General features: G+C 32.2%; 2 protein-coding genes across 2 annotated transcripts; both read left to right on the top strand.

The window, feature by feature from the left end:
• The first annotated feature begins 2,438 nt into the window (after positions 1-2,438).
• Positions 2,439-4,718, top strand: LOC129909711 (uncharacterized). Its single transcript, XM_055986785.1, has one exon. The coding sequence runs from the start codon at positions 2,439-2,441 to the stop codon at positions 4,716-4,718; it is 2,280 nt and encodes a 759-aa protein (XP_055842760.1).
• A 237-nt stretch (positions 4,719-4,955) lies between these two features.
• On the top strand, positions 4,956-7,700 carry LOC129909710 (uncharacterized). The gene has a single exon (XM_055986784.1). It carries the CDS (start codon positions 4,956-4,958, stop codon positions 7,698-7,700), a length of 2,745 nt encoding a protein of 914 aa, XP_055842759.1.
• Positions 7,701-27,578: the final 19,878 nt, after the last annotated feature.

Genomic DNA, 27,578 nt, shown 5'->3' with positions numbered 1-27,578 from the left:
TGTATTAAGTCCATTACAATACTCAAACATGGGAGTGAATTGTTATTACCGTTATTAAACTTGGGTTTATAATCTGGCTGTTAAATAGGATAAATTGTATATGAAAGGGGATTGCCCAGTAACAAATTGTGGAAAGGGGGTTGGTGGTCGAAAAAGTGGGGTGGATGTCAAAAATCGTGATTTTTGAAAAGTTTGGAATGCAGTTAATTAGATTAAAACCTTTTATTTAAGATTGTGTAGAAAAAATTTACTTTTGTTTTAGAAAATATTGAGAAAAATTGAAAAAAAAAAAAAAACAAAACAAAACAAAATATTTTTAAGATCGATGTATTCGTAATTGACAGTAATATTGGCGAGAAATAATTTTCCATAGAAACCAAATTATACTTTTCTAATGGCATTTGACATTTTTCGCTGATATTACTGTCATTTACGTAAAAATCGATCTTACAAATTGTATTTTTTTTGCTTATTTTTTTAATCAATTTTTTCTAACACAATCTTAAATAAAAGGTTTTTAACTAATTAACTGCATTCAAAACTTTTCAAAAATCAAAAATTTTTTCGGTAACTTTTTTGATTGAAAAATAGGCTATGTTTTCAAATTAAACTCGTCAAATGTCCAAAAATTAACTTTTTGCTGAAAAAACATATAGAAAATATAACAAAGTAAGTTTAAACCAAGTTTTGTTAAAATCGAATCATTTTTGTAAAAGATAAAAATTAAAAATAAAAAGATCTTATTTTTACATTTTTGTTTTCAATATTTTTGAGGTTATATGTATAACAAAATGGTTTGAATTAACGTTGTAGACACTTTTACTATCTAAAATTTTTGTATTTTTTTCGATAGGAGGTCTACTTTTGATAGAAATCGTAAAAAACACGATTTTTGACACCCACCCACCCCTTTCCCCCAATTTTTTTAAGGGCAATTTATTTTTCCCCTTTCATATACCATTTATCCTTAATTTTCCAACCACCCATAATGCTACTAATAATTTTTTTTATTTTCAAAAATTATTGGCACTGGTCTATTAACCAATTAAAATTCAGGATATCTCCAACAAAACCTCATTTGTCAGATCATCAGAAAATGAGCAGCATAACTTATAGAACATCCACCCATAACGTTAAGCGTGCGTTGCAGTATTTTGGATCTAACATCACTTCCTTTGGCGGACACTTTGTGGTGGAATAAAAAAAAAAAATTAATTCAAAAAACCAAAAATTTTGTTTCGTTAATTAGACTAAGCTCAAAAACAAGGTTTCAAAATCCAAAAAAAAAAAGGCGAAATAAAAAAATGTTGTTTGCAGAAACTTGAAGTAACTTAAACTCAGATGAAACACGAGTAGCTCGATCAGTTTTCTTGATATTCAAGATTCCGCTAAATTAAGACGAAACCACATATTTGTATGTAAGTGTAGTGGTCAAAATTTAAAACAAGTTGCATTTTTAAATTTGTCTCGAAGTTGTAGCTTTGCAAAACAAAATTGGTTGTTCAATAAATTAATTTTGTAGCTCCCCTCAGTCATTTTCTATTTCAATTTAAAGTTTAAAAAGTACTACAAGTAAGGGACGTTTGAATCTTCATTTAAGATGGCTCGATAGTCAACACAGAATAACTGCGCACCACTTTACCTTCAATAAGGTAATCAAGGACTCAAGATTCTTTTCTGATGTTCACCTTATGTATACATGATTTCGAATTCTTCAGTAAGTCCAGCTTTGGACATCTTGCTTTAGTTACATGTCCATAACTAATACATGCTTCTTTATATGTACATTAGGGTGGTCCTAAGGAAAAAAAATCGGGGACGCCCCCTAGATTGGTTCCAAATCAGGGAAAAATGCCCTAATTTTTTATAAATTTGTATTCATTTATTTATTTATTTATTTATTTATTTATTGAATAAATTTGTATTCCTAACTCTTCCTGACCCTATATTTCACTAAGAAGTTTTGTTGAACGCACCCAACACTGAAAAGCAGCTCATGTAAAGAACGCATAATCAACTCGTTGAAATATGACAATTCAATTAACGAGTATGTCATTTTTTGCTCATCATCTGTGCTGTCACTTACTCTGTCATTCTTATCCATCATTCAAGCTGCAAGTAAAATAAAATTCTCCTTTCCAAATTAAAAAAGTGTGTCGTGTTTTTATTTAAAATTAAAGATTTATTTAAAGTAAATTTGACAAAATAATTATAAAGGTTTACGCCGCAAACATTGGTCCTTCGAGCCTTCAAAGTTAAATTGAAAAAATATAATTTAATAAAGTGGATGTTAAAGGATTTAACCAAAGTGTGGTTCGAAGTGTGATATAAAGGAGAAATATACATCACGAGGAGAAGACGCCATTTTGCCGCTTTCAAAGTGAGTAAAATTTTCGTATACATTTTATCATTTTATTATCAATTTGCAATCAATTACAATGGCAACTAAGAAATTAAATGCAAAAATTTTACAACTTAAAAAAGATGTTGAAAATTTCGGAAAGAAAGGGAAGGCCATTTCCGAAAACTATGTACAAACTAGGATAAAATTGCTGGAAGAGTTGTGGGAATCTGTAAACAAAATTTATGATGATTTTTTAGAATCTGATGAGGTTGGTGAAAAGGATGTGGATGCTGATGCTGGGGTAGGATCGGTATACGAACAATTTCGTGAGAATTATTGCGTTTTTAGAGCAAAGTTGTTTGATTCGCTGCAAAGCCTGGGTGGCAGCAGCAGTAGTGTATCAAAAGTAGTTGCTGATAAAGAAAAGGAGGTAAGAAAGGAGGATATTCATCTTCCAGCTATTAAATTACCTTCTTTTGATGGCTCCTATCAAAATTGGCCAAATTTTCACGATTTGTTTGTATCGCTAGTTGCTAGCAAAGATTCGCTTTCCGACATACAAAAAATGCATTATTTAAAAACGAGTTTGACAGGAGATGCAGAAAAGTTATTGCTGACTTTGAGTACTGAAAGTCGAAACTATGCTAAAGGATGGTCAATGCTGAAGGATAGGTATGATCACCCTCGCGTTCTTGTAAACATCCAGTTGAATACACTGTTCAACCTGCCGTCGTTAACTCAGGAGCGTGTGGAGTCGATCAAAGATCTTCTTTACACTTCGACACAAGTGATCCACAGCCTTGCAAATCTAAAAATTGAAGTTGAGCATTTAGATCCCATACTAATATTTCTGTTAGTACGAAAATTACCTGGGAAAACTCAACAGATGTGGGAGGAGAAGTTGAACGATCGAGAAAATCCGAAGCAGTTGCCAACTTTCCAGGAATTTACATCCTTCCTTGAGACAAGGTTCCGGACATTGGAAGCAGTCGATCAGCAGCACGGTCAGAGCTCATCAAACACATCACGGAGTTCTTCTCACAAACATTCGTTCATCGCTCACGCTCAATCTGGAAAATCGAAACTTACTTGTAAAATATGCCTGAAAAATCAACATGCTGTAAGAAAATGTAATAAATTTTTAAAAATGAGTGTTACCGATCGTAGTCAGGTTATAAATAAATTGGGTTTGTGTCGAAACTGTCTAGGGTATAGTCACACATCAGATAGTTGTCCAAGTGGTCGTAGGTGTTTTCATTGCCAACAACCACATCACACTTTACTGCATGTAAATAATACTTCTTTTCAGCCTAGTCAACAACCTTCGAATTGGCAACAACATGCTAACAACTCTCAGCCGCTACAACATCAGGTAATAAACAACAACCCGCCAAACCAGGTGCAGCAAAATACCCAAAGTACAAGTTTGAATGCAGAAGCTCCTTCGTTCCAAAGTTCAAGTAAACAACCGTCGACATCCAGCAACTTAGTATCTCATCATTCTCATCACAGTAGTAAAACAAAAAACTCTCAAGTCTTACTGGCAACAGCCCTTGTGAAAGTGAAGTCTTCGTTAGGTGAATGGTTGACGATGCGAGCATTGTTGGATTCTGGTTCTGAGGCGTCATTTATCACAGAGTATGCTGCCCAATTGCTACAGCTTAAATCTCAAGCAACTCAAATGGGGGTTTCCGGGTTGGGTTTAGTCAGCAGTGGCAAATCTCTTAAAATGGTGGATATCACTTTTGCTTCACACCATTCCACTTTTGCAACAACAGTGCAGGCTTATGTCTTAAAGTCACTGACTGGCCATTTGCCGGCCCGGACCCTTCACGTTGAGAATTGGACCCATCTCAACGATTATGTGCTAGCTGATCCTGAATTTTTCAAATCATCCAAAATTGATATTTTGCTTGGCAGTGATGTCTTAGCCGAACTTTTGTTGCCGGAGCTCATCCCACCAACAGACAAGTTGATGCCAGTCATGCAAAATACAACACTGGGATGGATCTTATTCGGAAAGGCTCCAATTGTATCTGAATCAAGTCAACAAGTCAGAAGTTTTTTGCAAATTTTACAAACAGACCTTCGAATATTCTGGGAATTGGAAGAAGCACCGTTCAAGCCATACTTAAAAGCCGAAGATGTTGAATGCGAAAATCATTTTATCAACAATGTTCAACGGACAGTTGATGGGCGCTATCAAGTGGCATTACCGTTCAAGGGAAATGTTCATCCTGTTCTTGGCGATTCGTATCAAAGTGCTTTACGGCGATTCTATGGACTTGAGAGGCGTCTTGATGCAAATCAACAACTTCGAGACCAGTATTCAGAGTGCATCGAAGAATATATTCAAATGGGTCACATGAGCTAAGTCGACAAGAACAGCTTACCAGAAAATCAGCATTATTTCCTGCCGCATCATGCTGTCATCAAAGAAAGCAGTTCAACCACGAAATTAAGGGTGGTGTTTGACGCATCCGCTAAAACATCAAATGGAATTTCTTTGAACGATGCTATGTTGGTAGGTCCAGCACTTCAACAAAATATCTGCGACATAATTCTTCGGTGGAGGTTGTATAAATACACTTTTACAGCTGACATTGAGAAAATGTATCGTCAGATCTTGATAGCAGAGCAGGACAAAAATTATCAGCTGGTTCTATGGAGAAAAAATACTGATGAACCTATTAAAGTTTACAGGCTTAATACGGTTACCTTTGGTACAGCCGCCGCTCCATATCTTGCGATCCGAACTTTACAAAAGCTAGCAGATGATAATTCGACAAATCAAATTACATCCTCTATGATCCTTAACGAGATGTATGTAGACGATTTAATATCTGGAGGAAACACAGTTGCAGAAGCTAAAGAGAAAATAAAACAAATAAAATCAACGTTAAAGACAGCTGGATTTAACTTACGTAAATGGACTTCCAACTCTGATGAGGTACTATCGAGCATTCCAACAGGAGAACGGGAATCTTCATTCTCAATGCCTCCAGAAGATTCGGAACGAGTTAAAACGCTCGGTGTCCACTGGCTTCCTTCCGTTGATAAATTTTCTTTCTGCTACAATCCGCTTCCAAATCCACAGCCGACAAAACGATTCATTCTATCAACGATAGCACGACTTTTTGATCCCATGGGTTGGATTGCTCCATGCATTGTAAAGGCGAAAATGTTTATGCAACAACTGTGGGCGAAGAAGTTGTCATGGGATGAACAAATCGAATCGTCACTTCTGGAACAATGGAATGTTTTCTACAATGACTTGATAGCTATTAACAAGATCCAGTTTCCAAGGTGGGTAGAAACCATCGGTGATTTATCTCGAGTCGAGTTACATGGTTTCAGTGACGCTTCAGAAAAAGCATACGGAGCAGCAGTGTACTTGAGAGTCGAAGACGATAAAGGCCAGGCGAAAATGCATCTTCTCATTGCAAAATCCAGAGTTGCACCTGTGCAACCAGTTAGTCTTCCTCGTTTGGAACTTTGCGGTGCTGTGATGTTAGCCCAGTTGTTAGACTATGCAACTCAAGTTTTAGGCAACAAAAATATCAAGCAATTTGCATGGACTGACTCAACCATTACTCTCTCGTGGATTCGAGCATCACCAACCAAGTGGGAGACATTTGTAAGAAACAGAGTTGGAGAAATACAGCGGTTGACCCCAATCAAAATATGGAAACATATTCCAACACAACATAATCCCGCAGACTTGGTTTCAAGAGGTGTTTTGCCATCGGATTTACTTGAAAATACATTATGGTGGAACGGGCCAGACTTTTTATGCGATGCCTGGGTTTTTCAGTATCCTACACAACCATTAATAAGAGTTCATCAAGCCGAGCGAATTTTTCCTCCAATCAACAAACTAATGCATAGATCTTCTGATCTCAATAAATTAATTCGAATTACTGCTTTGATTTTACGTTTCACAAATAATTCCAAAAATTACATACCCAACTGGAAAATCGGACCGATTTCCCCGAGTGAACTCGACGAAGCAGCCAAAATATTGGTGAAAATAGCTCAACTCGAAATGTTTCCTGAAGGAATTATGAAATCTAGAGGCATGGCATCTCTAAATCCCTTCGTAGATCCTGACGGTATTATTCGTGTTGGTGGAAGATTGAAGAATGCTAACCTGCATTATGATCAACAGCATCCAATAATTCTTGCTCCAAATCATCATTTTACAAAATTGATTCTGCATGAAGCTCATGAAAAAACGCTCCACGGAGGCATTCAATTGATGATGGGTTATCTTCGGAAAAAATATTGGATTTTTCAAACTAAACGAATTGTTAAACAATACATTCATAAATGCACTATTTGTTATCGGTTCAGAACTAAGCCAGCTTATCAACTCATGGGAGAATTACCATCGCCTAGAGTCAATGTATCCAGACCATTTTCACATACCGGGGTTGACTATGCCGGGCCTATTAGTATCCGGGCTTGGAAAGGCCGTGGAGCAAAAACTTATAAAGGCTATCTAGCCATTTTCGTTTGTCTGGCGACTAAAGCCATTCATCTGGAAGCAGTGAGTGACCTCACTACTCAAGCTTTTCTAGCCGCTTTTCGACGTTTTACTTCACGTCGAGGTGTCTGTGGACAGATCTATAGTGATTGCGGCACAAACTTTAAAGGAGCTGAGTCAGAGTTGTATCGTCTTTTAAAAGATGCCACTCATGACTGGAAAAATGTTGCTGAAGCTTTATCGTCACAAGGAACCAAGTGGAATTTCATTCCTCCTGCTTCTCCCCACTTTGGAGGGTTATGGGAAGCCGGTGTGAAGAGTGTCAAACACCACTTCAAAAGAGTTGTTGGAAATGGGACACTCACTTTCGAGGAGCTCACCACGCTTCTGACTCAAATCGAAGCGTGTTTAAATTCGAGGCCTCTTTGTCCTTTAACCGAAAATCCTGATGACTTTCATGCTTTGACTCCAGCACACTTTTTAATTGGAGCTGAAATGTACTCCGTGCCAGAACCTGACCTTACGATCGGTAAGACGAGTTATACTGACCGGTGGAAGGCAATCCAATTCAGTCTACAAACTTTTTGGCATCACTGGCAATCAGAATATTTGGCCAGATTACAACAACGACCTAAATGGCTCAAATCGCAACCTCAACTTAAAATTGGAGATCTAGTTTTGATAAAAGATGAGAGACTTCCCCCTACGAAATGGAATCTAGGTAGAATTCTAGAAACCTTCCCAGGTAAAGATGACATCACCAGAGTTGTCAACCTGAAAACACAACAAGGCGAATTTAAAAGACCGGTAACAAAGCTATGTCCACTACCAATTAATGAGAATCAACATAATTTATCAAATCAAATCTAAACACAATCATCAATACCGAATCCTTTGCCCCCTCTGTATTTTCAAAATTCAAATTTTGCTCACTTCAAAAGAAAACGCACTAAGTCATAAAAATACTTAAAGTTGCTCACTTCAACCAAAAACGCAAATTGAAACACATATCTATACACACACACACATATACACACACACATACATATATATACAGGGTGTCCCAAAAGTAATGGATCAAACGAAATATGCAGATAGGCCAACTTTAGGGCTCTCAGAATTTGGTAACTTGTTCATCCCAAATCCTTGCGGTTTTCAATTTAATGCAGTTTTTGTGAATTATCGAAAAATCTCGACCTTGCAACAGTATTTTGCTTCCTCCGGTCATAATTGATTTTTGTTTTTTACAATTCTTTCACTAAAACATTGGCTAATAAGAATAAATAATTATTTAATTAAAATATTTTTTATTTCATACGCCATTTTGCTGCAAATTAATTAACAGTTCCATGTTTTATAAAAACTCAATTACTTAATTTTTTTTCAGAGCAACACACTGCAAAAAATTTGTATGGTGTGACACAGGTTAATTATTTTAAAAACTTGCCGTGTTATTGCACTTTTCAAAAATGTATAAGAGTTTAAAAACTTGAAGTTAGAACAAAAGATATTACAATTTTAATGCAACAAAACAGGCCTTTTCAGAGAAAAATAACAAAGAAAAATAAACACATTTCCTCGACTGTTGTTTGTTTATTTCTTTTTGAATAAAAGCCTCGATTTTTGTTTGTTATTTTGCTCTGAAAACCCCTGTTTTTTTGCATTAAAATTGTAATATCTTTCGTTCTAATTTGAACTTTGGAAATTTTTTTACATTTTTGAAAAGTGCAATAACACGGCAAGTTTTTAAAATAATAAACCAGTATCACACCATACAATTTTTTTTCGGGATGTTCCTCTCAAATAAAAGTAAGAAATTGAGTTTTTATAAAACATGGAACTGTTACATAATTTGCAGCAAAATGGCGTATGAAATAAAAAATATTTTGATTAAATAATTATTTCTTATTATTAGGCAAAGTTTAAGTGAAAGAATTGTAAAAAACAAAAATCAATTATGACCGGAGGAAGCAAAATACTGTTGCAAAGTCGAGATTTTTCGATAATTCACAAAAACTGCATTAAATTGAAAACCGTAAGGATTTGGGATGAACAAGTTACCAAATTCTGAGAGCCCTAAAGTTGGCCTATCTGCATATTTCGTTTGATCCATTACTTTTGGGACACCCTGTATACACACACACACACACATACACATCCACACACATCCACATACATCCACATGCATCCACAAATACATCCATACACATCCACACAAATACAAAATATCATGCATCAAGTCATACAATGCTTACAATTTTCATCAACAAATTTTACTTTATTTGCTCATTTCAACTGAAAAACGCATATAAATAAATTTAACTCAATATCATTTCGTCATTTTGCTCCGAAATAATTAAAACTTGCTCATTTTATACGAAAAATGCAAAGTTAATTTAAACAAAATGTACCGAAATTTAAAAATAAATACGAATTAAATGCTCAATTATTTAAACAAATGCATTCAAAATGAATTCAAATGTAATTCGCTTAATAATCGAACGTATTTAAAATTTAATTCGCTTAAAATAAGAATAAATCAACATTTTAATATCAAATATAATTAATTTCATTCATTTGAAGTAATTTCATTGATTAAATCAACAAATTAATTCAAAATTCAACATTTAAAATCAAATGCTACAAAAATAGCAGTTGCTCAACTCAATCACACTTTACCAGTAGCAGTATAGCAATTGGTGATCAAACTGCACATCACTAATAAGCTGCACATCTCTAACACATAAAGCATTGAAATTTAATTTTGGTAAATAATCGAATTTATACATCTACTTAAACAAATTTCATCAAAATTCACTTACCTGGATCATCTGCTACATCTGCAACAACTTTTTTTGTCAATTTTATTAACTTTTTCACTACATTAAATTACACTTAAATTCAACACACAAAAAAAAATTACACACGAAGTACAACCGATGCCGTAATTATAGGAATTTTCCATTGACAAACAAGCCAAGTTGTTGTTGTTTGCCTTCGTCTAACTCGTTGCTTTGATCAATGAACTAACAAGTTTCATATAAGGGAGCTGTATGAGCAACTTCATGGTATTTTTGGTATCATTCACATTTAGCAAAGACACAAACCAGATTTCATTGCTATCAATGTAGTTTATGTTGAAAATAATTTTCATAAAACCTTTTATTTGCCATGTATTTATGCTTTTTGTTTCTTTTCATGTCTAAACCGAGATGAAACATAAATTTGAAACATTATTTCCAACAAAAAACCAAGAAAATCAAGATCGAAAACCACATCTTTTGCCCGGGGAGAATGTTGAACGCACCCAACACTGAAAAGCAGCTCATGTAAAGAACGCATAATCAACTCGTTGAAATATGACAATTCAATTAACGAGTATGTCATTTTTTGCTCATCATCTGTGCTGTCACTTACTCTGTCATTCTTATCCATCATTCAAGCTGCAAGTAAAATAAAATTCTCCTTTCCAAATTAAAAAAGTGTGTCGTGTTTTTATTTAAAATTAAAGATTTATTTAAAGTAAATTTGACAAAATAATTATAAAGGTTTACGCCGCAAACAAGTTTATTTGTATGAATGATCAAATATCCGCCAATTACCCAACACTGGACACAGAATATCGCCCTTGGTCTATTAACTTCTTATCCAAATAGGGCCAGGAAGGGTTATAGAGATAAAAATATGAAAAAAATAGGGTTTTTTTCCCTGATTTGGAACCAATCTAGGGGGCGTCGCACTCGATAATTTAAAATAGGGCTGCCACATAGAAATTCTTATTTTAAACAAGTCAACCCTTTTTTTTTAGTTTTAAGTACCTACCAACTTATCTTTCACTAAGTAACTCGACTTCATATAATATATCACACCCGTTACATTTTTTACTTGCTCTATAGGGCAAGTATTGGTTTCGTGTAGAAAAAAAAATCGAGGTTTTAATAAAAACCAACATTACGATGATGGAGAAGATCAAAAAAGTGGTTTTCGTCATGCCGTCCGTCGGTCTGTGCGTCTGTGTGCCTGTGCGTCTGTGCGTGTGTGCGTCTGTGCGTCCATCTGTACATCGAGCTAGGGCCTAAACGGATGGATAGATAGAACTTGGTACAGATGATTTTTACGTAATTCCCTAGACCCGTTTTTTTTATTTTTTTAATATCTCCATTTTAACGCATACCTCCCATATAACGTTTTCGAGGTATTGCAAATTTCTCGAAAACGGCTCTAACGATTTTGATCAAATTTGGTATGCGGAATACTCTTATTGAATCCAACAAAACTGCGTTTTTAGTTTTTCTCAAAAAATGCGGAGAACGGAAATATGGCGTTGCCGTTTTTCAAAAATTGACATATTTTTTAAGTTCATATATTTCATCAAAGCATTAGTTATTTTATTTAAAATTTACAGAGATCATTAAGTACAAAATGTTAAAAAAAAATATTTTTAAAAACATTTTTGAAAAAAAAAAAATTTTAATTTACAACTACAAGAGCAAGTACGTGCGACCCAGTAGTGCATTTTATTTTTATTATTATAAAAACAAAGAATTATATTAATTTCCTTCAAATAAACTTGTGATTACTACCAATGTATTAAAATATTTTCTTTCATATTGAATAAAAAATCGACGTCTTTTGATTCAAAAATATACACACTTTGGCTTCTGAAAGTCGAAGCAGACTGAATTGATTTTCTTGTGTCACACCCGTTACACCTAATCCAAAAATATTATGATATTATGTACTTGAAACATTAGGTGCTGATGCCATGAAATGGCAATGGTAACTAAATCAAAAACTAAAAAAGAAGTAACTATTTCACACCCGTTACTATGAAAATACACCAATTCAATTCTTTAAAAAGCCAAAATTTAATTTTTGTATTGATCTTAGTTTAAGATTTTTTTTTTTTTTTTTTGAAGCGTTCAACCACTAGTGGTCCAACTCACCCGCACCTGAGTGCACACATATTGAAAGTTAAAATGAAAACAATTGGCCACTAAACTTTGATTAGTCTGACATAAGTTTATATAAAATGTTTATGCCAGCTGAAAACCTTATTATAATCTAATTGGCAACTTATTCAAAAATTTGAACATTTAAATAATTTTTGTGCCAAAATAATTTTGAAAACCACCACTATCAGCAAAATATTTTTTTTTTTTTTGAAATTTATATTTTTGCTTTAGTAATTATTATTAAACCTGGCAGTAAATAATTATAATCCAAAAAGCTCTAAATAACACTTATGTGCTCTTAGCCAAAAAATATTATCTCCCATAGGAAGGTATACATAGTATAGTATAATGTACCTTCTCGGTGCTAAACATGTTTGCAAATGAAATTATCCCAGGCAAAGGGTGTTGATGGATAAATAAACCGAACCACAAATATTTACCCAACAACAACGAAAAACCCAAACACCATTATTTAATAGACACGCAAAAACGTTGGTTTTGAAGTTGAACGCCTGATCCTGATGGTGTGTTGGTCGGTGGTGCTGGCAGTCGGTGGTGGAGGGGGGAGTGGATTTCAGTGTGTCGGTACGGTGTTTGTACGAACATATCTAATTTATTCTGATTTAAATTTTCCGGAAAACAGATATGTTGGTACACTTTCTCTTTTTCTGCCATGCAACCAAAGCGCCATCTACATATTTTTTTTTTCGTTTTATTATTTTAACATTTTTTTTTTTTTGCTCTATATTTGGTTAAATGGGTAAAACCAAAAAAAAAAAAAGGACTTCAAGGATAAAACGTTAAACTAAACACAACGTGAAGGTTCACATACGCGATTAAAATGTTTTATACCCAGACACACGGTAACGTAACGTGAGCAAAAAATAAAAAAAAAAATACCGAATAAACCTTGAAAATTGGGGGGCGATATACCTAGCTGGATAATGTTTTTTTGTATGGATGACTGAGGCAGAATAAATTGGATGGGTGGTGAATTGAATATACACTTTCTGGGCACGGTCGTTTTAATGATGATGGTTTGTTTTTGTTGTTGTTTTTTTGGTGTTTTTTTTTTTTTGTGTATTCTTCCCAGCTTACCCAAATACTTGTCATGTTGTGATAGACTCAATAAAATTTGTAAATGGATTCAAGATGTAAATTTTAAGAGACTTACGGAACAAATATAAACTAAAAACATTTTATCCTTAAAGTCTATAAGTAGGTTTAAAGGAATGTGAGTAATGGTAGGTACTTACTTTGAAACTCCCAGACAAATCGATAAAAACTTAACTATTCTGCTGTTGTTGGTTTAAAGCAGACCAAAATCAAATAATTGATAAATTCTTGAGAATGAAGGTCATTTTACTTAATTTTATTTAAGAATAATGTGCCTTAAGGATTTCTGCTCTCTCTTTCTTAAATGTTTAAGTTGAGTATTGGGTATAAAGGTCACGAAAAAGGAAGATTACAAAAAAATGCATACAAGCGCTATTGATTGAAATCACGATATTTTTAAACAATCGATTTCTAAGAAAAAAAATTTAACCTTTGCTATACTGAACTATTTTTAGATAAGATTAACCTTTAAAAAAATACATACGAATAATTTGCTTTTTTCTTGACATTTGAGATGAAATAAGATTGTATTTGCAAATTTGCATAGTGTTTTAGTGGGCTTGTAAGAAGTTGGTAGAATAAGTTGACAGCCAGCGGTGTTATGGCGTTCTGTAAACTTATGATGTAGGTACGTTTTAAGTTATAGCATTTACCCGAGTAAAAATAGATATTGAATTTTTAAAGACCGCCGCACAGTGCGTTGAATAGTGGACAAAAATAAAAAAAAAATAAAATGCAATATTGATCTTCTAAGCTATGGAGCTGGTCAAGCATATGTTAAATTACTGTTTTTGGCTGTTTTTAATTTTTTTTTGCTCATTTTGGGGGATTAGCGGGACTTTCAAAAGCACTGAAAAAAATTTTAGTCATTGTGATAGCTCGAGATTTTATTTTTGTGCATTTTCATTTGGTTTGTGTAAGAAAAGTACCAAAGTTTTATTTTTTTTATTTGTGAATAAAAATAATGGATACATTGAAAACTTGTATGAGTAGTTGTATTTATTTTTTTAAATAAATTTGAATTTTAGTGAATTATCGAAAAAAGTTCCTTTTAAAGGCATAAAATTTCATCTAAATTAAGCCCACAAAGTTGTAGTAGCAAATTGTAGCACAATGATTTATGGCATTATCTTGTGTTGTTATTGTTCTTTGAGAACACGTTAAGTTTCATTGCTAACTTTTGCTAACCTTCAAAATATTTGACTTTTTGTAGGCCAAAGTCGGACCAGAAAAAATGAACGACTTTTTGTGGTGGATTTGTTTTGGCAAAAACAGGCGATAATATGAAGATATTGAGTTTATTTTGAATAAGTTAAGTACTAGCAACTGCCACATAAAGTGTTTTAAGAAAAAAATTGATAAATTTCGACATTAATCTTGATCCGAGGGGGAAGCAATGCATAAAAAACAGCTTTTTAACGCTTTTTTCCATTTTGGTTATGTTTATAAATTCATTTTAGCAAAGTATAGCAACATTTTTAGTGTCGTTACACTGTATTAATATTTTACTTTGCGGAAATGTAAAGTTTTCATGCTAATTTTTGCTAACCTTAAAAATTTTCAACATTTCTAGAACAAGGTCAAATCTTTAAAAAATTTATAAAAATGGATTTTTTTTATAAAAAATCACGAATTGAATATGTTAATAATTAATTATTCTGTATGAATTGAAGATAAACAAAAATGTTCCATACAATTTAAAAATGATCTAAAATACAAATTAAGTTTTTTGACTCAAACCTCGACGATGCACAGTGTGGGATTTCGCGAATTTAGCGGAATTTAATTCGAAAAATGACTTGTCTTGTTTGATGCCAAAACCGGTTTTTCTTAAAGCTAATAGATTGTAGAAAGTGATAACAAAAGCATTGATAGGTGGGGATCATGTAAACAAAAAAAAAATAGCTTCGAAGTTGCAGTTGGCGATTTTTTTTCTGTTTATTTGGTGAAAGAGATTACTTTGCTCTTAATTTTTTCTCGTGCGTTTGGTGTGCGTTTTAATAAAAGTTTTATTTTTCTTATATTTTCTAAATATCAAGGTATAATTATGTAAGTAATTTTTTATTTCACAGGGTGTTTTACATTTTTGTTTTGGTGATTGAAGTTAAAAAAATGTGTTTTTTTTCGATTTTTGTACCTTTGTTAGAGCAAAACTTTAGTTATTCCGCGTTATTCCGCTTAGAGACAATATTCAATGCAAAGCTTGATTTATTATCTATCAAGAATCACTAAAATTTGACACCCCAATTTTGTTATGATATATTTTTTTTTTTTTTTTCTAAATGACCATCAAAAAAAAAAAATGATGGCATACCGTAAAAATCGAATAACTTTTTGGTATTTTGTTAGAAGAAGAATGTTATAGAATTAGAAACTTTTTTTATTTCACAGGGTGTTCAAAAAATTTGTGAATTTGATTTTAAAAAAATTCCAATAAAAATACAGGGTGTTCAAATTCAAAGTTAACAGTAAGAAAAAAAAAGAATTAAGTTATTTTAAAAATTAAAAACGAAAACTATCAATTAATAAAAAAAAAAGTATTACATCTGATAAAGGGTGTTCCAATTATAATAATAAAAATAAATTAATTAAAAAAAAAAACAATTGTTTATTTTTCGAGCAATAGTGCCTTTAACGCGTATTTTTCACAAAATTTGATATTTGATACTTTGAAAATCGGTATTAAAATTAATTTTACTTGTTATAAGTGCTGTGTTTTGTTATTGTGTGTATATGTACTGTGGAGTATTAATTTTCGTCTTTTTATACCTAATGTATGTTATTTTTATTTTATTTTTAAATTACAAAATATTTCATTATAATATAATTTAGGTAAAGAATGTCTTTAAAAATAACAAAGAAGGACATATTTGATGTTTGGGTCTCAAAAATAAAAATTAAGCGCTTTGAGGCAGTTTAAATGTTTTTGGTAACATAATGTTTTCTGAAGAAGCAGTTAAATCATTAAAGGCGTCTGTGAGGACAACTTGTTTTAAGTTAAATCAGTTATGATCAAAAAACAGGAACCGTGAAAGCTTTGAATGCAAAAATGCTTCCTGGCTCAGTGGCTATTTAGTAATACCACAGCAAATATTTTACGAAATTCCTTCCCCTTCGAATTCTGCAAGTGTGGGTAGACCTAGAAAATCATTTAATGAGTGCTGTGAAAAAATGAAGGAGAAGAAAGTACAAGGCCTCTTAGACTCATTTAGCTTTGAAGAAATTTCAACTGCATATGAAATTAGTTTGCGAAAAAGTGGAAAAAGGAATTAGTAAGGGTGAAATTGTTTACATTAAAAACAAAACATATAGTAAAAACAATTAAATAAATTCAAATTGGCTTTTTATTTTACAAGAATAACACGATTGGTAAAAACAAATTGTCTATTCCAGTTAAACTGATTTTTTTTCGACAGGAAGTTTACGGTTCTTTTAATTTTTGGTATCCTTGATGATGTATGGCAGAAAAATTTCGTGACAGAACACTTACCAATTTAAAAAAAAACATTGATTGTGCATAAATAAAGCTACATAATTTAAAACATCCTTTGAAATAGTATCTTGTACGTTTTAGTAGCCTTTTAGAGAATAGTTTCTTTAGTTCATAAACAATGTCATTGACATATCGGTTTGCAAAAAACCTAGTCAATTCTGACAATAATTAACTTTTTTCTTTATTTTATTCATATTTGTCATAAAATTAAACAATAAATCATTCCTCAAAAGTTTTTTTTGTAAATTATGATTTTCAAAAAAAAAGTACTTTTTGGTGAAAATAACCTGTCACTTCAAAGCTCATTTTACAAAAACTTAAATAAAATATCACCAAAATGTGAATTACATTTGATTGTATACACATATTCAATGAACTAATCACAAAAAAAACTACAACAAAATTTAAAATGCAAGCGTTATTAATTTTATTCCGCTAAATTCGCGAATTCCCACACTGTGCGATGGGAACAATGTTCATGCTTTCTTAGGGCCAGTTGTACAAATATTTAATCCGTGGATCAGCAACTTTTATCTTCTGAAATCAGTGGTAAGGTTCCGGTTTAGCACTGGTGCAATGTCCACATATGTACAAATAGCCACATCCATGCTTGAACCGAAGTTGACCCGCAGCTAATCCGCCAAAATCGGTTGGTTAAATTCTTGATCCGAGGCTGAACCACCTTTGTACAACTGGTCCTTAGAGAAGCATCATGAAGCTAATCTTAAAAATAGACTTACACTTCCTGATAGCATTTTAACCTATATGCAAAATGTATCCCCTCTTGATGAAGGGGAACTAGTCGTGGAAGACACAAACACTAAATTTAGAAGCGTCGTCAAAGACGAAAAAAGAGAAATTTCCAAGCGTTTAGACTTTAGCCACTAAAGTGGGCGTGGCAGAGGGCGGAGAGGATCAAAACTATTTTATATTTTTTAACTCATCTAGGTTACCAAATTTCCTAAATTTGGTGCAGATGGTGCAAACCGTTTTTAAGGTATAAACAATTATATACAAAAGTAGGCGTGGCAGGGGGCGTGAACATTTCGTCAATTTTTTTAGAATTTCTCTTTATTACATATACAACAATTTTTCTCTGCAAAATCAATTCCTTTTTGGAAAATTGATTTTTGTCCACCATCTCCATACAATCGCCGTACTGTGCGCCGCACCTCAGCTGCACCACCACCGTTTGGCGGAAAATTTCGGCGCACCACTTCCGCACCATTTAATTTTGTATGAAAAATTCGCCGCACCATGATACATAATTGAATCGTTTATTTCAGAAACAGCATAAGTTCATTTTTAACAAAAAATTTTTTTTTGGAAATTTCTCATTTATATTTAGTTATTCATCTTCTGGAAAAAAATTAAGTATGTCAGACAACCAAAATACGAAAATTGAAAGGAAAGGGTTCAAAATATATGGAAAGATTTCACCCGGTGACAACATTTTTGACTGTTAAAAACATGACTTTTTACCAGCTTAATAATTATTTTGGCAGCAATCTTGACACGCACCCTCTTTTGTTATACATCTATAAAATAGTAAGGAATTACTCTACCTATATTTATTAAATTCATTAAAATTGAACTCAGGGTTCAAGAGTTATAGCCAGATTTCTTGCGGTGGCAGCATTTTTAATTCTTGAATTATATGACATTTTACCAGTTTTAAATTATTTTGGCAAACATCATGGCACGCGAGCCTTTAAGTTATACATTTATAAAAAGGTAAAGAAAGGTAAAGGTAAACTCTATCTACTGCTATTTTATTTATTAAAATCGAAAGCTGGGTTCGAAAGCTATAGCTAAATAAAAACTAAAGTTTTACCAAAAAAGTTCTGAGCAGAAACGACATAAGTCCAGCGACTTTAAAGGCTTGAAAACCTGCTAAGACTTGAAAAAAAGTTAATATTTTTTTTTAATGCGTCTTTAGCTAGATTATAACTCGGCATACTCTAAATTTGAAGTGTTGTGGAGTTTTAACATAAAAAACAGTTTTTTGTTGCTCCTGAAAAGTTAGTGCTCATGGACTTATGCTGTTTCTGAAATAAACGATTCAATTTTGGGTTATTGAAAAATAAAAAAAAGAATACCGATATGAAGGAGATTCGAACCCAAGTATCCAGAGCACTTTCAATTAGAAGTACAACGCTTTAACCACTCGACCACCAAGTCATGTTTGTACGAACTGACAATTTGTTACTTAAGTCAAAATATCTTTGAAGACGGCTTAAACATTTGTATAAGTAGGAGAATAGAATTTTTTTTCATTCAAAAAGAAATGGTGCAGATGTGGTGCAGTGGTGGTGCGGCGGTTTAGAAATGTTTGATCATGGTGCGGACGTGGTGCAGCGGTGGTGTGGCGCAATAGAAATTTCAGATAATAGTGCGGACGCGGTGCAATGTAGGTACGGCGTTCAATAAGTGCCGTGTACGGGGTGCAGCTGTGGTGCCGCGGAATTCCATTTTTACTCGGAAAAAGAAAGGCATTGATATAAATTAATTTCAAAAAATGAAGGATGAAATTGGGAAAAATGCGTGCGAAGGGGAAAGATGTTAATTTTTTTCGTGATATCAAAACTTAATTCGACTTTATCAGTACTTACTTACTTACTTAGGATGACCAGCTCCTTAAAGCAGTGCTAAAAGTGAAACAACTTAAGTTTTAATCCGCCTTAGTCAGAGTTCATGTCTCTGCATTAGCAGCACAAGTAAAATAAGCATTAGGTTCATCACAAAATTACATCTCTCATGAAGCTTGGAAAAAAGTGTTCATTTGAAGTAAGAATGAATTTGAGCTCTTAAAAGCACTATTTCAAAACCGTTTTCTAAAAAACAAATTTTTATTAACAGTTTTTTTTTTATTATAGCTAATTCAATTGATATGCCATTTTGTAGTTATTAGATATTATTAATCAACACCTAAAACAAAAATGTCAAAAATATTCAATGTCCCGTTTTCGAAAATACCTATGATTTTTCAAAAAAATCAAGATTATTTTAAAAATCCACCTCTAATTGATTTCAAAATATGTAAAAATAGTTTAAATGCTTTTGCATACAAACATTCTTTGAAATCAAATTTTGAGAACATTTTTTTTTTGTTTTGTTAATTTTGGACAAAAGGTCAAAACTTACTTACCTATAAAATCGAATTTTTAATGAAGAAGAAAATCAGATTAAAAAAAAAAACCTTTTATGTACCAAAAAATATTTCATTAAAATATAGAATTTTTTTCAAAAACTAACACATTAATTCTTATAACAAAATCTTTATTGAATTTTAAGAAAATTCTTTTAAAAAATCGAAAGTCATATTTTATGAGAATTTTCCAAAATGTGGCCAATATTTTCTTCATTTTATTTCTACGTCCCTAAGCTCTGTGACGTATTTAAACTAAGAACATTACTAACAACAAAAAAATTCCAACAAAACTTAAAATACTATACTCTTTAATATCCCTCTTAAAAAATCTATCACAGTTCCAGATACAACACACAGTCATACTCATACTCATCCTCACACTTCAACTATTTGCTGTGTTTGTGATAAATGTTTTTTTTTTTTTTTTGAAAAATGAACGCGCACTTCACAATACAATAACTACTTTTTAAATACAAGTACTATTTCTGACAACCGGAATTAACCATCCATTTTGCCTCTAGTTGTAGTTGTTGTTGTATAAATATATACAAACTCAACTCATAAAGTCGACAGTCGAGTATATTATAGAAGAGCCAGCGAGCTCCAAAACCCCAACAATAAATAGGAGTATAGTTTTGCCTGCCAGTTAATATTGTTGAAGTGTTGAATAGTGCAGCGAGTCCGAATTTCTGACTGTCATAGTACATTGGGAAAGTAATTTATGGCAACTCCCATGTCGGCCATGGTGCCTGATTTATTGCAGTTATTGAAAAATTGGAACTCCATTCAGCGCTAGCGAGGAGTTGGTTTTTCGCTTCTCCGTCGTTCTTGTTCGTTTATATAGTGTAGATGGTATTCTTTTGTTTGAAGTTTTTTTTTTCGATTTTTTTCATTCTTTTTTTTTTGTTATGAACTATCCAATGCCCTCTCTGTACGTTCACTCTGAGCTGAATGAAAACAGTGTAGTATGGCATACATTTTCTGAAATAACTTAAAAACTTTTTTTTTTTCAATTTTAAATCATTCCTTTGTGAAGTAGGAAAAATTGTCAAAAGTCAGTGATGTCATTCGACGCAATTTTTATTCGTAGTGATAAGGACACTTTCAGCTGTCAAATTTAATTTACAAGACGATTTATGGGATATTCAAATGAGACCACAGTGACGCCAGCAACTTGAAAGGACGTAAGACTTTTGGTCCCCAAGAGCCCAAAATATACAAATTTTAATCCCAAAATTTAAAGAAAAGAGGATTTCTTTCTAAATTTCGGGGGGCTTTGAACCCCCATCAACTTTTCGAAATAATATTTGTTTCCTTTTGAAGAACAAAGGAAATTTACTACTTCGACACCTCTGGAAAGTAGTCAACACAACTTCAGACAAAATGCCCTCTTTCTTGGAATGACCTTTAGGTTTTAAGTTAGGGGACTTTGAACCCCCTTCAACATTTCATAGTAATTTATGTTCCCTTGTTTAAATAAACAAATCTACTACTTCGACACCCCTGGCAAAAGATTCAACACATAATTGCACCAAAGAATAAAAAGTAAGTAAAAAAGTGGAATCCTTTGAGGTTAGTGGGCTCCAGTCATCGAAGGACTTTAAAGAACGTTTTCGTGGAGTACAAAACTATTTTTTGTTCCTTTGGTTTGTTTTGCCCCCCCCTAATAACGACTCCATTTATGGACGAGTTAACCACACACTCGAAGCTTGTGCTCGTTGCTCCTCAACTTTCAGCTCTTCATATTGTGATAGTGTCTCTGACTCTTTACAATGCCCCCATTCGTTTTCCTTGCACTGCACATTCACAATTGTAATGTTTGGGGTTTGTTTTTTTTTGCGATCCACCATTCGTTTGGTTCTTTCGTTCATTGCGCCCTAGAAAAGAAAAGTACCAAGTTGTGGCAAATGAATATTTTCACTTTGTTATTTTTATTGCAAAAATAGTGAAGTAAGAAGTAAAAAAAAAGAAGATACGTTTTCCCAACCATATCGCCATATCGCATCATGTCGGTTTTTTTGCTTGAATTGGAATGGGAATTTTGTATTCGGAACAATAAATGCTTGGTGTTGTTCAATAGAGACGGTTTTTCCTTTTGTTTACTTTCACCATTTTCCCGCTTTGGTATGTTTTTTTTTTCTTCTTTGTGTGATTTTTTTTCATTTTCAATTTGAAGTAGCATTTATGGAGAGGAAAACAGGAAAAATGTGAATAATATTTAACGAGCTATTAACCGAAGTGGAAATTCATAGTTTTTGTTATTATTTCTTTTTTTGTTGTGTTTATGTTAACAAGTGGTTCATTGACATTTTTATATTTAGAAAAATTGAAGAATTCCATAAATAGTAAAAACTAACATGACACCTTTTTTTTCATGGAAAACGTGAGATTAATATTTATGTTAGGAATTATTCAAATACGGTTTAAGTGGCTATATTCTATCTAGATTTAGCTAAGCTTTGTAAGGCATAAAAAAAACTTTCCAATAAAATCGAAAAAATCTATCTTTTTTTTCTTCCACCAACTTTAAATCCATTTTTTAAATGACAACCTATAATAAATTTTATACCATCTGAAAGCTTATTATTTTATATTTTATAAGATGCTTCCATCATATTTCTACGACGCCTACAAAAAAAGTTAGAATTTTTTTAAGCCAACCATGTCGAATTTTCAAACTGAGATGACGGTACTTCCTACACTGGTGGCTAGCCATCAAAAAATAATCTCAACAGGTGTTTTGATGTATTTTTCAAGTTTTTTAATTCATTGTGTAACTTGTAGAGCACGTACCGTTATGTGCGATATGTCAAATGAAAGGTAGTATTATCAGCATGCGTATTAGAGTTAAATTAAATTTGTATGTGCTCTATATCAAAAGATATAACGTGTATAGAAAAAGAACATCATTTTACGGTTATCTCACAATTTTGGGTATGAAATTGATTGAAATTTTATAAAATTATAGTTCTATTATCTATCTATACAGTGTAAATTTCATTTATCTATCTATTAAAACAAAAAAGTTATAATCAATTGATTTTTCGTGTCGCTTTTTCGTTTCATCTTGTTTCAAATCACTACGATACTAAAGAAGTTTTCACTTCAAAAACACCTTTCACCTAAAATAATTTTTAATTTTTTGGTTCCTTATCCAAAAATATCGTTTTAACCAAATTTTCATGAGATACGCTACAGTTTTTTTTTTCAATAAATCTTACAATTTTCTTTACCCAAAAAAAATCCTTTCATCTGAAAAAATCGATAGTTGAGAAATACTGAACTTTGATGTTTAAAAAACTAATTTAATTTGAAAAATCGTGCAACACCTTTTCACTGAAAATGTTTTTATTGACTAATTAGCATAGTAATTCGTTTCTGTGCTAAATAAAATATTTTTAATAATTTTCATGGGGATATCACTCTTTTAAATAAATTATTATTTTTGTATTTATTTTGAATTTAATTTTTTTTACTTTGCACCCCTTTTAAATTTTATGACTTTTCATCATAAAACGGTCGTTCAAATGATTTTTATCGTCAAAAAAGAATAAAAGGCACCATCGTGCATGGATGTTACGTCATAGCCATCTAAGTGCATAAAGTTTCTTAGCACCGAAGTATTCATACAGACAGAAATCAACAGTATTTGCTCTCACAAACATATCAGCAATTCCTAAACCACGTCAATGAATATGTCAGAAAAATTAATTTTGTATTATTTTACAAACCTTTTATGTTTTAACCCATCTTAAATCACGTAGGTACATACACAACAAAAACATTTCTGTTAAAAAAGGAGCCAAGTTCTCCTATGTTGAAATTATGCTGGCACAAAAAGTACTGAGATGTAAAAGTGTACCAAGTTCTAAAGTTTGGGTTCAAATTCGTATCAATAAAATTTTGATTGTTCTCTTGACAATTTTTCTTTTAATTACCGATTTTTAAAGTTATTTCAAAAATTGCCAAGTAAACAATCAAAATTTTATTGATACGAATTTGAACCCAAACTTTAGAACTTGGTACACTTTTACATCTCAGTACTTTTTGTGCCAGCATAATTTCAACATAGGAGAACTTGGCTCCTTTTTTAACAGAAATGTTTTTGTTGTGATTTCACTACTTTTTGCAAGGTATGGCTGTAGAATTGAAAATCTCTATATTTGATGAAAATTCAGTGAAAATGGGCGGTTGCCACGCCCCCTGGCTGAAATTCTCAAAGTTTAAATTTTTCCCTTTGTATAAACTACCATCTCTACCATTCTACCAAATTTCAAGATTCTACGATAATCAGAAGTGCTCTATAATATTTGATGATAATTCAGCGGAAATGGGCGGATGCCACGCCCCCTGAATTGAAAATCTCAAATTTTCGATTTTTCCCTTTGTATACACCACAAGCCCTATCACCGTGTAAAATTTCAAGTTTCTACGTTAACGGGAAGTTCTCCATAATTTTGATGATCTGTCAGTGAGTGAGTGAGTGAGTCAGTCAGTCAGTTACGGTTTTTGCGATTTTTGAAGCCCTATATCTCAGAAACTACTCATCGTAAAAGGTTTAAATTTTGTGAGGAGTTTGGTTTTGACAAGCTCAATAAATGTAGAGAGTTTGAAATTTCTAGCATCTTTGGTGTGGAAGTTAGAGGGGGGTCGAAAATGGCCTGAGTTGTTTCCTGTAAATAAGGGTGTAGTGCCAAAGTTGCTAGAGAACTTGGCTGGGCACTACCGTGCCCCTTGATAAGGGTGTAGTGCCAAAGTTGCTAGAGAACTTGGCTGGGCACTACCGTGCCCCTTGATATAATAGACTGATTCAAAAAAAATTTTTTTTTTTTTTGTTCAAAGCATCAAAGCATTGTTGAAAATATTGTTGGAAATGACGACAAAAAAATACTGTAAAAGTTTCAGCCCTTAATGTTAACATTTAGTACCGCCGCATCGCAATTTTCTATTTCCCATACGATTTGTATTGCTAAGGACAGACTGCGTTTTTTTTTGTCTAGTTAAGACCGGTTGTAATAAAAAACACACCTATTATGTCAGAAAAATTAATTTTGTATTATTTTAAAATCTTTTAACCCATCTTAAATCACGTAGGTACTTATGTAAGGTAGGTATATTAGATAGGATAGGTCAAAAAAATCAATTTTTTTTTTTTTTTGATTTTTTACTTATATTAATGAGAAGGTATTCCGCTTCTCAGTTTTCTCTTTTTACATCAAGCTTCTACTAAAAAGAGTAAAAAATGTTTTTATAATTTTTTTAAAACTTTGACCTCGAATATCTATCTTTAGAATGGTTAGATTAATGAAAAAAAAGTTTAAAAGACCTTTTATGTTTAGCAATCTATTTCCTACAAGAATATGTCTTGCGCGTTTGATTACTATAATTTTTCAATTAGTTACAGAATTAAGAACAAAAAAAAATCATGTGTGCAATTCACACGTGGTTTTTTTTGCAAAAAAAAAAAAATCGAACAAATATAACTTTCTGTTATTCCATCACTTTTTTTTATATGACAACCTACAATAAATTTTATACCATCTGAAAGCTAATTGTTTCAGCTCAAAATATTTATATTGACCATATCTGTACAGCATCTACAAAAAGAGCTAGAATTTTTTTAAACCAATTAGTTTTCATAAAAAAAGCAAAACAATCAATCTCTTTTCTCTTCTAACGCCATTAAATCCATTTTTTAAATGATAACCTATAACAAATTTTACATCATTATTATTTCACCTTTTATATGATGCTTTAATCATATTTCTACCATGCCTACAAAAAAAGTAAGAATTTTTTAAAGCCAACCATGTCGAAATTTCAAACTGAGATTACGGTACTTCCTCTACTGCTGGCTAGTCAACGGCAACAAATCAGGTGTTTTGAGGTATTTTTCAAGTTTTTCAATTAAAGGTTATATAACTTGTAGGGCACGTACCGTTATGTGTGATAAATTAAATGAAAGGTAATATTATCAGCATGCGTATTAAAGTTAAATAAAGTTATGTGCTCTAGATCAAAAGATATAACGTGTTTAGAAATTTTGCACAATCATAATTTAATTTAATTACCTATCTACTGTATAAATTTCATTTATCTATCTTTTAAAACAAAAAAGTTATGATCAATTGATTTTTCGTGTCGCTTTTTCGTTTTATCTTGTTTCAAATCACTACTAAAGAAGTTTTCACTTCAAAAACTAATTTTTAAAGATTTTCTTTATTTTTTGACCTCAAATATCTATTAAACGGTTGGATAAACGAAAAAAGTGGATAAGACATTTTTTGTAGAGCATTTAATTTCCTACAAGAATATGTAAAGAAATTTGCTAAGAAGTCGATTTATAAAAAAATTATTTTTTACTTGCTCTATAGGGCAAGTATTGGTTTCGTGTAGAAAAAAAAATTGAGGTTTTAATCAAAACCAACAACAACACGATGATGGAGAATATCAAAAAAGTGGTTTTCGTCATGCCGTCCGTCGGTCTGTGCGTCTGTGCGTCCATCTGTACATCGAGCTATGGCCTAAACTAATGGATGGATTTGCTTGAAACATGGTACAGATGCTTTTTACGCTATTCCCTAGACCCGTTTTTTTTTTTTTTAATATCGCCTTTTTAACGCATATCTCCCATATAACGTTTTCGAGGTATTGCAACTTTCTCGAAAACGGCTCTAACGATTTTGATCAAATTTGGTATACGTAATAGACTTGTTGATTCTAACAAAACTACGTTTTTAGTTTTTCTCAAAAAATGCGGAGAACGGAAATATGGCGTTGCCGTTTTTCAAAAATTTACATATTTTTTAAGTTCATAATTTTCATCCCAGCATAAGTCAATTTTATTAAAAATTTACAGACATCATTTTGAAGTATAAAATATAAAAAAAAAAATATTTTTAAAAACATTTTTGAAAAAAAAATTTGAATTTAATTTTTAAACTTTCGATTTTTTTTTTGATTTTTTTTTTTCTCGACACTAAACAAACAACTAAACTAAACAATAGATATTTAAGATAAAGATACTGTGAACTACAAGAGCAAGTACGTGCTACCCAGTCGTGCATTTTATTTTTTAGTAGCTTTATGTAAAAATTTAAAATTACGAAGAGCAGGATATTCCCCTTAATACTCGTATAAAGAGCTCATATTTGGTGTATATTTTCTAGAGGTGTCTAACAATAGATTTTTCGGAGTACAAAATAAAAAAAAAAAACAAATATTCGATTTTTTTGACCCACCCTAATATTAGGTAGAGTTCTGATACCGAAATTAAGGTTTTTTTAAGCCTTTAATTTTATTGCAGAACCAGAACTATTTCAGGTTCCATTAAAAAAAAAAAAAAAAAACAACAAAATCATGGGTGCACTTCACACGTGGTAGAAGTAAAACCTTAAAAAATCATTTTTCTTGCAAAAAAAAAATCTACCTTTTTTTATTTTATCACTAGAATTTCATATTTCGGTGAAATGAAACTTTTATCGAAAACTACCTAAAACTTAAATTATGTCTTCAACTTTTATTGTTGTTACTTTTTTTGTGGAACTTTAGCCATAAACATCTTTAACCAAGAAATAACAAACCAAATTTATCCCACAAATATCATTTGTTTTTATGACATTTGTCCTTTGCATGACCTTTCTATCTTATTCATGCGAATCACCCTGTATTCGAAGTAAAAAATCTTTCCATAAAATTCATTTCAAATCAAAAACTGTCACTGTTTTTGGGTAACTTCCATTAATTTGTAATTCAAAACTGGACATTGGTTTTGTTTGTCTGTGGTCAAGTGTGCATGTCTGTTGCTGAATGGCAACCGCACTCTCGCAACCATTTTGCAACAGCAGTCATTCATGCAGCTTTTGTTTCATGTCTCTTTCTCTATGCTGTTATAGTTAGTAGTAGATCCCCCACTGAATGGCTGCTAATGAAAAAGGATGTTTTTCTTGTCATGATGCACACTGTAAGAACTTCAGTTCACCATTTTGTTGCTGGTATATTGTACTGCTGCTGTTGTTGCTGCTGCTGCAACA

The sequence above is a fragment of the Episyrphus balteatus genome, chromosome 2, assembly GCF_945859705.1.
Source record: "Episyrphus balteatus chromosome 2, idEpiBalt1.1, whole genome shotgun sequence".
In the NCBI taxonomy this organism is placed as follows: Eukaryota; Metazoa; Arthropoda; class Insecta; order Diptera; family Syrphidae; genus Episyrphus; species Episyrphus balteatus.
This window is presented reverse-complemented; position numbering and strand designations above follow the sequence as displayed.